At 41.5% G+C, this 14373-nt stretch overlaps 1 protein-coding gene across 2 annotated transcripts in view; it reads right to left on the reverse strand.

Moving 5' to 3' along the window:
- The window catches only part of LOC114662608 (NACHT, LRR and PYD domains-containing protein 12-like), a 53091-nt gene that overhangs the window by 1108 nt on the left and 37610 nt on the right, over positions 1–14373 (reverse strand). For both annotated transcript variants that reach the window (XM_051935052.1, XM_051935051.1), the window contains 2 exons: positions 13457–13630; positions 2935–3108 (listed from right to left, as the gene is read on the reverse strand). In XM_051935052.1, the coding sequence (XP_051791012.1) occupies positions 2935–3108; positions 13457–13630 (348 nt within the window). The remainder of the gene's footprint in view (positions 1–2934; positions 3109–13456; positions 13631–14373) is intronic.

A 14373-nucleotide genomic window follows, 5' to 3' on the forward strand; every position in this document is an offset into this window, starting at 1 on the left:
TATACTTTAGACCTATCTGTACATGACGCTTTTAGAGATTTTAATAAAATGAGAAAACACTTTCAAAATGAGACACAACAGTAGTGGGAAAACATTTGTTATCCTGCAACACTATCATTAGAAAGAGAAGATCATACATATTACTGATAGCTGGGTCTACAGAAATGTAAACAGTAGCAAAGACGTTTCACAGGCAAGCGTGTAATCCTTATCTTGCTGTAAATGAATCTTGGTCATTTAAGTGCCTTGAGCATGGGAAATAAAATGTATTATTATTGCATAGTTATTGAATATTTTAAAGTTCACGATAAAGAATCTAATGGTAGGTCATTTTTAAAATAAAGTCTTTTCAGTCTAGCGGGTTTCATGGGATTGATGTTCAATCCACTTCTGCTACATTGTAAATGTTTCATCCCACATGCCTAAACACTTCAGGCCCGTCCACATCACCAAAATGGCATTTCACTCCATGAAGTATTAAGTGGAGTCTTGGAAGGATCTCAGATGGAAAACAAACTCTAAAGTCAATCAAGGGCTGCATAAATCTAGGAGGAGTAGAAGAAATAGCAGTAGCACTGTTGCATTTGCAGAGGACAGTGAAATTCTTAAATCTATAAAACATTCAGACAAATAAAATTCACTTATTTATTTTCTGGTACCTTTATAAGTCAGTTTCATGCTTATTGTGAATGTCAGCTTAGTTTACAGCAATGCTTAAATGAGGTAGCTTACTTACGGGTTACTGCATGCTAAAACGTAAAGATATTATAGTGACTAAAGAGCCCCTGTTTTCTTCTCTTATCAATGTGCGTCACACACACACAAAATAAAGCTAAGTTTACATATGGATAAATTACAAATTTTCACGTTCAACTGAAATTAAAATCTGAAAGAAAATGTGCCATATATATAATAAATAATGTACCCCTGTATATAAAATTTGTGTGGTAGCTATCCACAAAAATGATTACATCTTGCCTGAAGAAGGGGCCTGAGTTGCCTTGAAAGCTTGCATATTGTAATCTTTTTAGTTAGGTGTCATTTTGCTTGACATCTCACTAAACAAAAAACATAACGAATACAAAAAAAAAAGAAAATAAAGGAAAGAAAACAGGGAGAAAACAAAATACCCAAAAACAGAAAACAATAAAACTATAGGCTTTCTGAGCCTAACTATGCAAATCTTAAACTCTTTCTGCCAGGTTGGGAGGCCCACCATCTTATGTCTTTCTACCAAACCTGATTGCTTTATTCTTAAGCCAGTGGAGCCTTTGATTTGATTCTAGACTCGGTTTGTTCTCTGGCATAGCACTGCCTTAAACCTCATCCCACTGTGACTTCCAGGTGAGCTACTGACAATATTTTCCTGATACTGTTTACACTGTTACTTCATGCTTTAAAACAATTATGGGTTATAAAAACATCTTAAGTTCTTGAGCCAGAGAGTCAAATCTAGGCTTTCTAGATAGATAGATAGATAGATAGATAGATAGATAGATAGATAGATAGATAGATAGATAGATAGATAGATAGATAGATAGATAGATAGATAGATAGATAGATAGATAGATAGATAGATAGATAGATAGATAGATAGATAGATAGATAGATAGATAGATAGATAGATAGATAGATAGATAGATAGATACTTTCTTAATCCCAGGGGGAAATTCACATACTGCAGCAGCAAAAAATATTAAATTAAAGAGTAATAAAAAATGCAGGTAAAAAACAGACAATAACTTGAATAATGTTCAACGTTTACCCCCTCTGGTGGAATTGAACAGTCGCATAGTTTGGGGGAGGAATGATCTTCTCAGTCTGTCAGTGGAGCACGACAGTGACAGCAGTCTGTCGCTGAAACTGCTCCTCTGTCTGGAGATAACACTGTTTAATGGATGTAGTGGATTCTCCATAATTGATAGGAGCCTGCTGAGTGCCCGTTGCTCTGCTACGGATGTCAAACCGTCCAGCTCTATGCCAACAATAGAGCCTGCCTTCCTCACCAGTTTGTCCAGGCGTGAGGCATCCTTCTTCTTAATGCTGCTTCCCCAGCACACCACTGCGTAGAAGAGGGCACTCGCCACAACCATCTGATAGAACATCTGCAGCATCTTACTGCCGATGTTGAAGGATGCCAGTCTTCTAAGGAAGTACAGGCGGCTCTGTCCTTTCTTGCACAGAGAATCAGTATTGGCAGTCCAGTCCAATTTATCGTCCAGCTGCACTCTCAGGTATTTATAGGTCTGCACCCTCTGCACACAGTCACCTCTGATGATCATGGGGCCCATGAGGGGCCTGGGTCTCCTAAAATCCACCACCAGTTCCTTGGTTTTGCTGGTGTTCAGTTGTAGGTGGTTTAAGTCGCACCATTTAACAAAGTCCTTGATGAGGTTTCTATACTCCTCCTCCAGCCCATTCCTGATGCAGCCCACGATAGCAGTGTCGTCAGCAAACTTTTGCATGTGGCAGGACTCCGAGTTATATTGGAAGTCCGATGTATATAGGCTGAATAGGACCGGAGAAAGTACAGTCCCCTGCGGCGCTCCTGTGTTGCTGACCACAATGTCAGATCTGCAATTCCCGAGACGCACATACTGAGGTCTGTTTGTAAGATAACACAGACAACCAGAGAGTGGGGACATGCTGCATGTTGGTAGAATATACAAGCAGGAATTTCACTGTTCTCTGTACATGTGACCAAACTACCACTACTTCTTCTCCACCTCTAAGCCAGAAAAACAAATGTTCAAATGTAATTTAAATAAACCACTCATCTCTAGCTCATATGGATAATTCCTTATTTAATTTTCCTTGTGATTCTCTAGTCTTATCGGGTTATACAGATTTTGATAGAATGAAGATTTAAATCTCTGGGTTTTAGTACTTTTATCCAAGTATAAACATCTTCATCTAAACACCCAGTTTACTCACCTCAGTCTGTGTAATTTACAGTGTGGACTTCTGATCCCTTCACATAACCAAATTGCACCTGAATCCTTCAGTGTATTGCTTTCCAAGTCCAGCTCTTGTAGTTGTGAGTATTCTGAACTTAAGGTCAAGGAAAGAAACTCACATCCTTTAGTAGTGAGACCACATGACTCTACTCTGCACAGACAAGAACAGAGAAGAATTACAGAGGTACAGATAGACAAGCCCCTTCGAATATAACAACATACAATCTCAGCATGCTGGAGTTAGTAGTGCAGGAGCGAATGAAGACAAAACTGTAGGCCAGTAGAAACAATGGTGCACATCCTCTCTCTGATACACTATCATTGAGTACTCTTAGTTAACAAATTATTCAACAACTAGTCATTTAGCCCGTTACAATAACGGGCGCTAGAACAGTAGTGCATAAACATTAGGAGGAACAGACTATATTAAATGGCAAGGGACTTTGACCTCATTCTTTTTGTTGGTCGTATTTTTCTTTCTTTCAGCCGTTCTTTTGTTGATGTTTACTTTCTGAGCTGACCATTCTTCGTGGGCTGCCGCCGTGTATTGTGTGTCTTTAATTTTCTGTGAAAGTAATACTGTCTTGTACGTCCGCTGGCTTGTATGTCCGTAATATACCTTTAATTTTCTCTGGCGGTAATACAGGCGTGCGCGTCGGTAATATGCCTTTAATCTCCTCTGACAGTAATACTGGCTTGTATGTGGCTGTAATATTGTGTACCTTTAATTTCCTCTCGCAGTAATACTGGTTTGTACTTTTGTAAAACGCCTGTAACTTTCTCTGACAGCAATATCGTGCATCGCACCGTGCCCCGCGCATGCGCACTTCACCAGAAGACACACACACATGGACACCTGGACGCACACAGGGATTTTATTAAAGAGGATAGTGTGTGAAGAAACATTACTGGGAGTTCTTCATATAAAACTACAGCAAAATGCATTTACTGTATAATGCCTCACTGTGACGGTTCTCTTATCCTTAGCCAAGTCTGAAGTTCACTTCTTTTTTGTAATCTTTTGTGTGTATTGAGGGGAGTTGTTGTTTATTATAATATTTCTTAAGCTTCAGTAAAACACTAAATTTAGCCCTAGGGAAAATAAAGTTTGCTCGTTCATTTTTGTCTATCTAAGTCTTACTTCTCTGGAAGAGTGGTGTTTGCATTGTGGAAGAGAAGCCCTGTCTAAATTCATTACATAGCTGTCTTGGAGAAAAAAATCTAAATCCCAACAAGCACATGTGCTTTACTCAGAGAATTGAAGATTTTGCTTGAATATTGCATTATGATAAAAAAAAAAATCACATTACTAAAGGCCCCAAGTCATCGCTCCATGTTTATAAATTATTAATTAATAATTAAGGAAAATTTCTCTGAATAGTTATTTGGTTACTTATAAAATTACTTATAAAGTAGGCAGACACTGTTCTAGAAGATCTTCATTACAGTTTTATCATCATTATTGCTTAATATGTACTGACACCATTAGGGGGTGATGTTATCAAAAACTTCATTACAGCCGCAAGCATTTGAAATGAAAGGGAATTTACTAATCCCACATTTACTTTGGCCAATTGCATTCTATTAGACTTGATAGGTGGCTGCTGTTAACAGTGGGAACACTCTGAGGAACAAAGCAGCAGCTCTGAAATACACATCCTTGAAGGGAAAAGCAAAATTTATCATTTGAAACCTAATAAGAATGTTATTTTCAAAGTATCAAAACAAAAAAATGTAATAAACAAATAAGCCACTCTCAGTTGAAAGGAATACTTTATTTTTAAATATACATAGACACTTATAACAAATAAAATCAGAAGTGCTCAGCATACGACTTTCCACGCATAAAGCTGAGAATTCAGCAGTGACTTAAATGAAATGGAAGAATCACATCTATTTAAAAATATATTCTCCTTCCTCAATTCATATTTGTAATTAATGTAAATGTTTAAATGTGTTTTTGCAATGCTAATAACTACTTTCATTTGGACTTAATAATTAGTCTTTGAGTTATAATGTTCAAAGGCTTACAGCATACACACACACAAACTCGCACATAAATAAATATAAATTATTATATTAGGGCCGAGTTGACAAATTCCAATTTCCAAGATGCACTGTGGGAATCTGTGGCAATACTGTAGTTCAGGGGGCTGCCATTTTGTGCCCTGGGGGAGACAAAGCCCTGTGCAAGCTGTCTACCCCTGTCCTTCCAGGCTGTGGGCGTCCTGATGGTTTATGCCCGGAGTGCTTCCGGGTGCAAGGGGAGCACTTCCGCCACACTGAGGAGTGCTGCCAGAAGTCCATCATCAGGCACCTGGAGCACATCCAGGGCTAGATAAAAGGGGCTGCCTCACTCCATTCCGGAGTTGGGAGGAAGAAGGATGGAGCTTGTGAGACAGGAGTGGAGGCGGGCAGAAGAACCAAGGACTGTGAACTGTAAATAATTGTAAATATTGTTGGGAATAAACGTGTGTTGTGGACACTGCATTGTCGTGTCTGTCTGTGGCTGGGCTAGCTTTTACATGGCATCCCAGATGGGACGCTCAGCCTGGTGCAAGGCAGGGGCCCGTCAGTAAATAATTTGTAAGAGTAGCCGGAACAGCAGGGCGAGACGCACGCGGTTTTGGAGCTGCACGAAGGAAAGTGAAGCAGTCCTGTGGTTGGCTGCACTAGGACTCTGGGGACACCACACCTCCCGATGGGCAAGAAGATGGCCAGAAGCGGCCTGACGACTGCAGGCAACCCAAAGAAGCCCGTTGCCAACGACAGGATTGGTGGGCCTAAAGAACTGGCCAGGCTATGGAAGCTGCCTCTGGATGAGAGGTTTCCCGAGGTAGGTACCGAACCCAGGTGACGGTTGTACTGGGGCGTGTATCGCGTTTTTCCGGGTGCCTATCTCGTAGGCGGAAGCCATCCAGAGGTGTTTGGCAGGCCGGAGGACGTCGCTCCCAGAGCCAACGGTGGGGCAAAGTCCGAGAAGGACCGGAGCCTGCTGTTGCGGAGAAGATCCTGGATTAATATGGAGCGCCTGGAGTCCCAGCCCGTGGGGAGTGGCCCGAGGAAGCAGGCCACGGCGAAGGGCCTGGAGGTCCCGTCTGACGCAGGTAAGGGGGCAGGGGGTGTGTAGCGGGGCCCTGCACATAGCATAATGCAAGCAGGGGTGGTGAACCTTTCCCCCTCCTCAGAGAACCTGACTGAGTCTGCACAGGTAGCAATGTGTGGGTGTGGCTCACAGCAGGCAGGTAAGGGCAAGCGGTATGAGAGTCCCCTGCTGGCTGACTGGAGAAGGTCCTTCAGCATGCCCAGTCATTTTCGCAGGTGATCCGCAGCCTCCAAGAAACCATCCAGTAGCAGGAGGAGAAGGCACTTGCGCCTCTGAGAACGCTGAGAGAGTGGGTGGAGCGATGTGGCTATGAATTCTCCAGTCGGAGTGACGCGGCGGTACAGGTAAGTGAGACCTGTACCGTACATGAAAGAGGACGACTGAGCGAAGTGGGCCCGTATTGTTTCGTTCCGGTCACCAAGGAGCCAGGCCTCCTTCAGTGGATGCGGGGCAAGTGGCCGATCGTGCCATAGGGGAGAGTCCGGTGCGGGGGTGTGCAAGGAGCCGGCAGGTGAGCAAAGGTGGGTAGCAACGAGTTACATTTACTTGAGTAACTTTTTTAAAAAATTGTACTTCTAAGAGTAGTTTTACTGCACCATACTTTTTACTTTTACTTGAGTACATTTGTGAAGAAGAAACGCTACTCTTACTCCACTACATTGGGCAACACTCGAATCATTACTTTTCTTCCATTATATGCGCTATATTTTTGCCAGAGAGAAGTCACCAGTGGATCTACTGCATGACTGTTTCACCAATCAGACGTAGCAACAATAATCACATGACTCCGTTTCACCAATCAGACGTAGCCATGCAGTCACATGACCACAAACAAACTTCCTGCATCTGCAGCCTGTGAGAGGCTTTTAGTCATGCGGGGCTCCTGTTCACTGCTAAACGGTCACAGCTTCACTGCAAGAACCTTGAGAGCCAACTCCTGCTGAAGCTTAACCATCACTTCACTAAGTGAAGAACAAGCGGGTTTTAACCAAACATACACAGACAGTCATGGTAAAGTGAGACTTGTTGTACGTGCACAAACTGCCTTGTTCTAATGTTATTTTCATTCAGCTGTGCTATTTGGAGGGCAAGTGTGTGACGATGCTGGTCCCCTACAGACTTTTCTCCTTTTCTTTGATTCCCCCTTTTTTTTGTGCCGACCCGTATATATATACTCTCGTCTCCGTGGGCCTTAAACACACGCCGCAGAAAGCCAATGAAGCAATTGAGAACGATCGCACCCGCACGTGCAGGTGTGACTCGCTCCAACTACCTCATTAACTCCCTGCGGTCGTGCAATTGCGCCTACGGAGAGTGACAAGACTTTATGGATTTGAAACTGGCCTTTTTTTTTTTTGGAAGCTGCGGACCCGCTACACCACAAAGTGAATATACAGTATTATACAGTCAGTGTACAGTATATCTTGTCACTGTAAGTAGTTTTCACTGTTCAAACATACGTTACCTACTGTAGGTTCTGGCTTCAAAAGCTTGAGAAAACTGAGATTTGGAACTTTGCTATTTGTACATCTTTATTTTGTAAAGATGTTATTTATTTGTACTCATTTTTTATTTTATTATTTGGAAATAGCAGAATTTGCACATTATTTTATATTTTTGTCTGTCTTATTACAACATTTCTAAAAAATAAATCATTTATTATTTTCAAACAGTTACTCAGCACTTGAGTAGTCTTTTCACCAAATACATTTTTTACTCTTAATTTCGCGAGTGCTGGTTGCCAAAGCATACCGCACCAAAAGCCGGCGGAAGCAGCCTCACTGAAGTCCACAGGGACGCAGACGGCGCAGGGTCTTCTTTTTATCCCATAAGGAGACCCAAACTGTCCTTGCGTCCCAGAGTAGAAGGAGGAACTGGAGACAGAGGTCCGGACCTCCTGGCAAGGGGCAGGCTGGGCCCGTGCACCCTCCTGCTTTTGAGAGCCGCCCTCTGCGGGTGCAGAGGGAAGCCCCGAACCTAGCTGGGGACCAGGCGGAGCACAGAAACCCATCCTGTTGCCATGTCCGGAGGGCACGGGGACATGGAGGGAAGCACCAGTGCTTTACTTGTAATAACACTGGTCACAGGTAGAGCGCTGTTCGTATATAAACCACCAGGGGCCTCATGTATAACGCTGTGCATAGAACTCACACTATAACATGGCGTAAGCACAAAAGCGGGAATGTGCGTACGCACAGAAAAATCCAGATGCAGGAATCTGTACGTATGCAAACTTCACGTTCTTCCACTACATAAATCCCGATCACCGTGAAAAGTAACGCACGTGCACGCGCCTTCTGTCCCGCCCCAACTCCTCCCAGAATTACTCCTCTTTGAATATGCAAATCGATATAAATAGCCTTCTGAGAAAAGACAATGGGAAAAGCACGGGGGAAAAATATAAGAATTTCAGCGAATACCAAGTGGAGGCAAAGGAAAACGTACTATTTGTTGGTTTAAACAGTGGTATAATCAACAAAAGGAAGTTGATCGAGTGACAGAGTGTCGGAGAAACTCGAAGGCTCAAGTTCACAAAGTTGCACAGTGCCCGAAATAAAAAAGAAATCACATATCAAAGTCGCCGTGAAAAGGCAAGTCGTAGCCCACCGTCTGAGTGTCATATGAAAGCTTATTAGGGTACAGACAAAAAAATAGGCACACAGTGGGAAAAAAGCACGAAATGTCAACTTTATTCTCGAAATTTCCACTTTAATCACGTAGTTTATTTTGCCATTAAAGTAGAACATCATAAACTTCATCTTAAAATCGTTTAATTTACTAGTTTCTCAAATCCCATTGTAACTAAAGTGGGATGTTAAATGCTTTGTTCTGTATTTGATCTTCTTTGTGCTCTGTGTGTGAATCACTACCTGCTTCTTAAACGGGCTTTCTCTTTCTCCAACAGGACACATAATCCATTACATTCGTGATATTACAGCTCTCTGAATAATTAAAATACTGAGATGTATATGTGATATCTTTTTCATGATGATAGGAATGAAAGCATGTTATTAAACATGGGAATACGGTGGCGCAGTGCTTGTTCATATCTCACGCAAGAGGCTTGCTGCGCCATGCGCGACCTTCAATGAAATAATTTATCACAGCAGTACTGTCTCTTTCAAACGTACTAACCTCCAATTCCTGTCCTTACTTTTCTTTCTCCAAATACCCAATCGCCACACAATCAGCTATGTAATAGACGTGAAGCCATCTGTAAGCTTAGAACATCGATTCTTCACAACTTTTAAGGAACATTGAAATATCTTCGTAGTACATGTTTAATTATTCTATCCGTCTATCTTTCCAGTGTCGCGTCAGCGCAAGAATACAACGCAATGCAGGAACAATCCCTGAACTAGCTAGCGCTGCGGCACCTTGTCCTCACATGTTTAATTATTAACAATACAGATTATTTAAATGAAGTTAAAGTTTTATCTGTATAATATAATCAACATATTTTACTGCATTTCATCTTAAAAATGAATACCGTCATCATATGTAAATACACGCTTTATAAAGTGGCGCAGGTTGTGCAATATTATAACTGTAGTGCAAGTTTACAGTGAGGTAAATGTACTTATAAGTAAACAGTTCTACAAGGAGCACTTGATGGACTGATTGAGTGCGTTTAGAGTTCTTGGGATGAAACCTTTTCTAAACCGCGAAGTCCGTACTGGGAAGTCTCTAAAGCGTTTTGCCGTGGCTCAGGCAGCGTCTGCTTCATGCTGTATACCGATATTTCTCTTTCCGATCAGCTGCTGCTGTGATTCCCCACTCAGATACAGTGATATAAATACTCCAAGTGGTGCAGTGAGAGTAATATGGAAAAAGATGATCTGCTGTGGCAACCCTTAACGGGAGCAGCTGAAAGAAGAAGAAGATGCAGTGAGAGTTACAACGCTAAAGCAGTTATGGTATTTGAAATACTATGGCTATTCCCTGAACCATTATATTGCTGCAGGTTAATTACAATCAGATGCATTACACTAATAAACAATATGCAGTTAGTTTCAGTGTATTTATAAAGCCGCGTCAGGAATGTGGAGCTAAGAAAGAAAGGGTGACCACGTAGGAACAGTAACACTGCTTTGACGCTGGGTGCTGCCAGTCTGCAAAACCGAGCGGAGAAATTGCGTACGCCAAGGAATGAGTTACTGTGGAAATGTGCGTGGCTTTACACCAAGTTTAGGTTTTATACATCGTGATTTGAGCGTGGAAACGGGAGTATGCAACATTTCTGTGCGTACGCACCGTTTATACATGAGGCCCCTGGACTCTACATGCTTACGGATGACGCCATGGACGCGCCTCTCCGCCCTTGTTGTGTTTATCTTTTTCAGGGTGGAAATGTGACCCAGGACAGGCCGGCGCCCCAACCTGTCGAAGGACGGCCCTCGAGGGACGGGCCGTTGAAGCCCGTAGGGGTAGTGTGATAGATGGCCAGGAACCCTGCCCTGCCGGGATGCTTGGAGGAAGGAGGAACTGGGAGAGTGGCACATCTTTTCCCTGGGTACCCAGCTGGTCCTTGATCCCTGGGGGACAGCACTTCCGGGATACCAGAAAGTGATGACTGACTAGGGATCAATCATACATACATACATACACATACACATACACAGCATCCGAAAAGTATTCACAGCGCATCACTTTTTCCACATTTTGTTATGTTACAGCCTTATTCCAAAATGGATTAAATTCATTTTTTTCCTCAGAATTCTACACACAACACCCCATAATGACAACATGATAAAAGTTTACTTGAGATTTTTGCAAATTTATTAAAAATAAAAAAATCGAGAAAGCACATGTACATGTGCATCGACAAAGTATTGAGCAAAGGCTGTGAATACTTATGTACATATGATATCTCAGTTTTTTTGTTTTTAATAAATTTGCAAAAACCTCAAGTAAACTTTTTCACATTATCATTATGGGGTGTTGTGTGTAGAATTCTGAGGAAAAAAAAATGAATTTAATCAATTTTGGAATAAGGCTGTAACATAACAAAATGTGGAAAAAGTGATGCGCTGTGAATACTTTCCGGATGCACTGTACATTCATACAGTCACATGCGCACGGGAGGCAGCTAAAGGGCTTGAGTAAGGGCAGTTCCGAGTCATACCGGGATGTGGCAGAGTGTACGGATTCTTTTTCTCCCTTTCCTGTAGACCATTCATGGGAGATTCCACCTGGCCCTCTTGACGTCACTTCCCGGGACCGAGCCAAGGAAACCTTGCCGGCTCCGGCCCCTGTGATGTCATGTCCGGGCTCGAACCTATGGCTGAAGACCTTCATGAGCCCGACCCCTTTGATCCTTTGATCTCACTTCCTGTCTTCCCCTTTAAAAGCCTCCACCTTTTCCCTATTCCCTCAGTTCTGTGCACTTCAGTGCTGTATACAATTTCCGACTTTGCAGCCAGGAAACTAAATACATGGGTGGCTATATATATATACACACACACACACATATATACTGTATAAATACATATACACATATTCATAGCATTCATAGTCTGAATCATGATCTGATTGTATGGGTGGTTACCTACCAGGTAGCGCATTTGGTTTGTCTGCAAGTCAGCAAACATCCGCCACACCCTCTCAGTTGTGAAAAGCAGATCATAGAACGTTACATAGTTTACTGTCAAATAATGCAAAGAGTACACGACACGTTTCGCCCTTATTTGGGCTCATCAGTCGTACATACTGCATCCCCTCATGGGGATCGAACCTCGGATGTCTGCGTCAGAGGTGAAGCCCCTTTATACACACACACACATATATATATATATATATATATATATATATATATATATATATATATATATATATATATATATATATATATATATATATATATATATGTCACACACATGCACACATGCTGGGAGGCAGCTAAAGGGGTAACTGAGGGTTATTCCGAGCCAGACCTGGATATAGCAGAGTGCACTGACTCTTTTTCTCGCTTTTCTACAGACCTACACAAGGAGTTGAATCCACAGGTCACCAGGTGGTTTCTTGACCTACAGACATACAAATTCTCGCTTGTTCATCGTCAAGGTTCTCTTCACGCCAATGCCAATGCTCTCTCGGGTTCACGACCTCTCGGTCAGGAACGCCTGACCTGATGGGTCTGGGCCTCCTTGTCACACACGTACGCATGGGAGGCAGCTAAAGGGCTTGAATGAGGGTAATTCCGAGCCAGACCTGGATGTAGCAGAGTGCACTAACTCTTTTTCTCGCTTTCTACAGACCGTTCATGGGAAATCCTGCCTGGTCCTGATGACATCAAGCCTGATTCCGACCCCTTTGACATCACTTCCGGGTCCGAGTCTATGGATGAAGACCCTTCTGGGTCCAGCCCCTCTGATGTCATTTCTGGGCCCGAGCCTATGGAGGAAGACCCTTCAGGTTTATAAATAAAACAGATATAAGGTACTTAATTGAACAAGATAACACTTTTTTGAACATTTGTTGTTTACTCAATGAACAGAGTTATCCAGCACCAACTGTCCACCAACTTCTTTTTCTGCAATGACTGCAAGCAAACACTTCAAGCACTGGTAGGTTTTTGACCATGAACTACTAGTTGCAGAACCTGCCAAAGTACTATATCTCTGTCAGATTTTGGTCTGGATGTTGACTAGGCCAGTCCAAAACTTTGACTTCTTTTGAGCCATTTTGATGTGGACTTGATTTAGTGTTTTAGATTATTGCCTTGCTCTATGATCAAATATTATTTTGCTCTAGCTTGCAAAAGGATGACCTTATGATGTCTCTGAAATAGAGCAGAAATGATGGTTTCTTCAGTGATGGCATATCTCTCATTTCCTAAAACAACAAAGTATCCCCATGACCCTTGCTGATTCAAGAGAAGCCGCTGATCTCTGGAATTTTTAGTATCTTTTGTGATGTTCTGGATGATTTCACAATGTGCCCCTGAGTAATGTTTTGATAGGCTGGCCACTGCCATGAAGATTCATTATTGTTTCAAGTGTATTTTCATTTGAAAATTACTATTCTCACTGTGGCTCAGTGGAATCCACTACTTTAGAAATGGCTTCGTAGCCTTTTCCATATTGATAGATATCAGTAAGTTCTTTTGTAATTCTTCTGACAGTGACATTATATACTTTATAAATCAATGACTGTAATATTCCTGTTAGTTATACAGTGTTTCTCTGAGTCTTTTCTGTACTACATTATTACTGTACTACAGAGAGGTTGCTTAAATTAAACTGACAACTACAAGCACACATTAAAATGCACAGCTATGTCTGCAGAAAATTTAAAAATTCTCCTATTTTTGCCTATTTGTGTTGGAGTTCTTATGCTTTAAAAGTCACATATAATATCCCAAGAAACACAATGCACCCTTTTGTTTACTCACTCAAGTATTTGCAATTTGCAGTTTGGGTTTCTGAGCCCTTCACAAAGAAGACGCATTCCTTCATCCTCCAGATTATTGCCTCTTAGCTGCAGTGCAGTCAGTACAGAGTGTTTTGCAAATACAGCAGAAGAGAGATACTTGCAACATTGAGATGTCACACAAGACGACTCAAGGCTGCAGAAACAAAAGGAAAGGAAGAGAAAACAAAACATGCAAACTGACAGAAAGGGAAGATTCTTCCATTAAATCAGCATTGCTTCAAAGTATGAATATCTTGAACAAATATTATGATGTGTGGTATGCTGATTAGCACATGCAAGTAAGAATTTCATTGTACTCTGTACATATGGCAATAATGACTCTATAAGCTACAAACTAATTTTAATATGTAACCCAGTCTATCAGGTTGTTCCTCAGTGAAGCTACCATGATAGCCAATTAGTAACAATTGTGCACAAATACTAACAGATGCATCAGACTTACACTACAGTCACAACAATCAGGCAGATCACATGACACATTTTTAGGTTCTGGTAACTTTACTTAGAACACAGAGAACAAATAAAGAGTACTCTGCCATAAGTGTCCAAATATTTGTTTAGTGATTGTCAACTAGGCTCATGTTTCCTTGTCCAGAATAAACAAATCAACCTATATAAAGTGTTTTACATTATCATACCATACTTAGAAAAAGCATGAACAATTGTGGTCTCACTATAGTATTTTCATGTAAGCTTCATCTCCTAACACTGTTGTCAAAAAAGTCACTGTCCATTATTAGACCAATTAGGCCATTCTTTGATCTTTTCCTGTAAACATCACTGGGTAACACATTAAAAGTAACATGTGTTATAAAGTCAGATTACTTTTAAAAGTAACAAATAATGTAATGCAATACTTATTTTAATTAAGTAAAA

Source organism: Erpetoichthys calabaricus, chromosome 12 (genome assembly GCF_900747795.2).
Source record: "Erpetoichthys calabaricus chromosome 12, fErpCal1.3, whole genome shotgun sequence".
Classification (NCBI taxonomy): domain Eukaryota; kingdom Metazoa; phylum Chordata; class Cladistia; order Polypteriformes; family Polypteridae; genus Erpetoichthys; species Erpetoichthys calabaricus.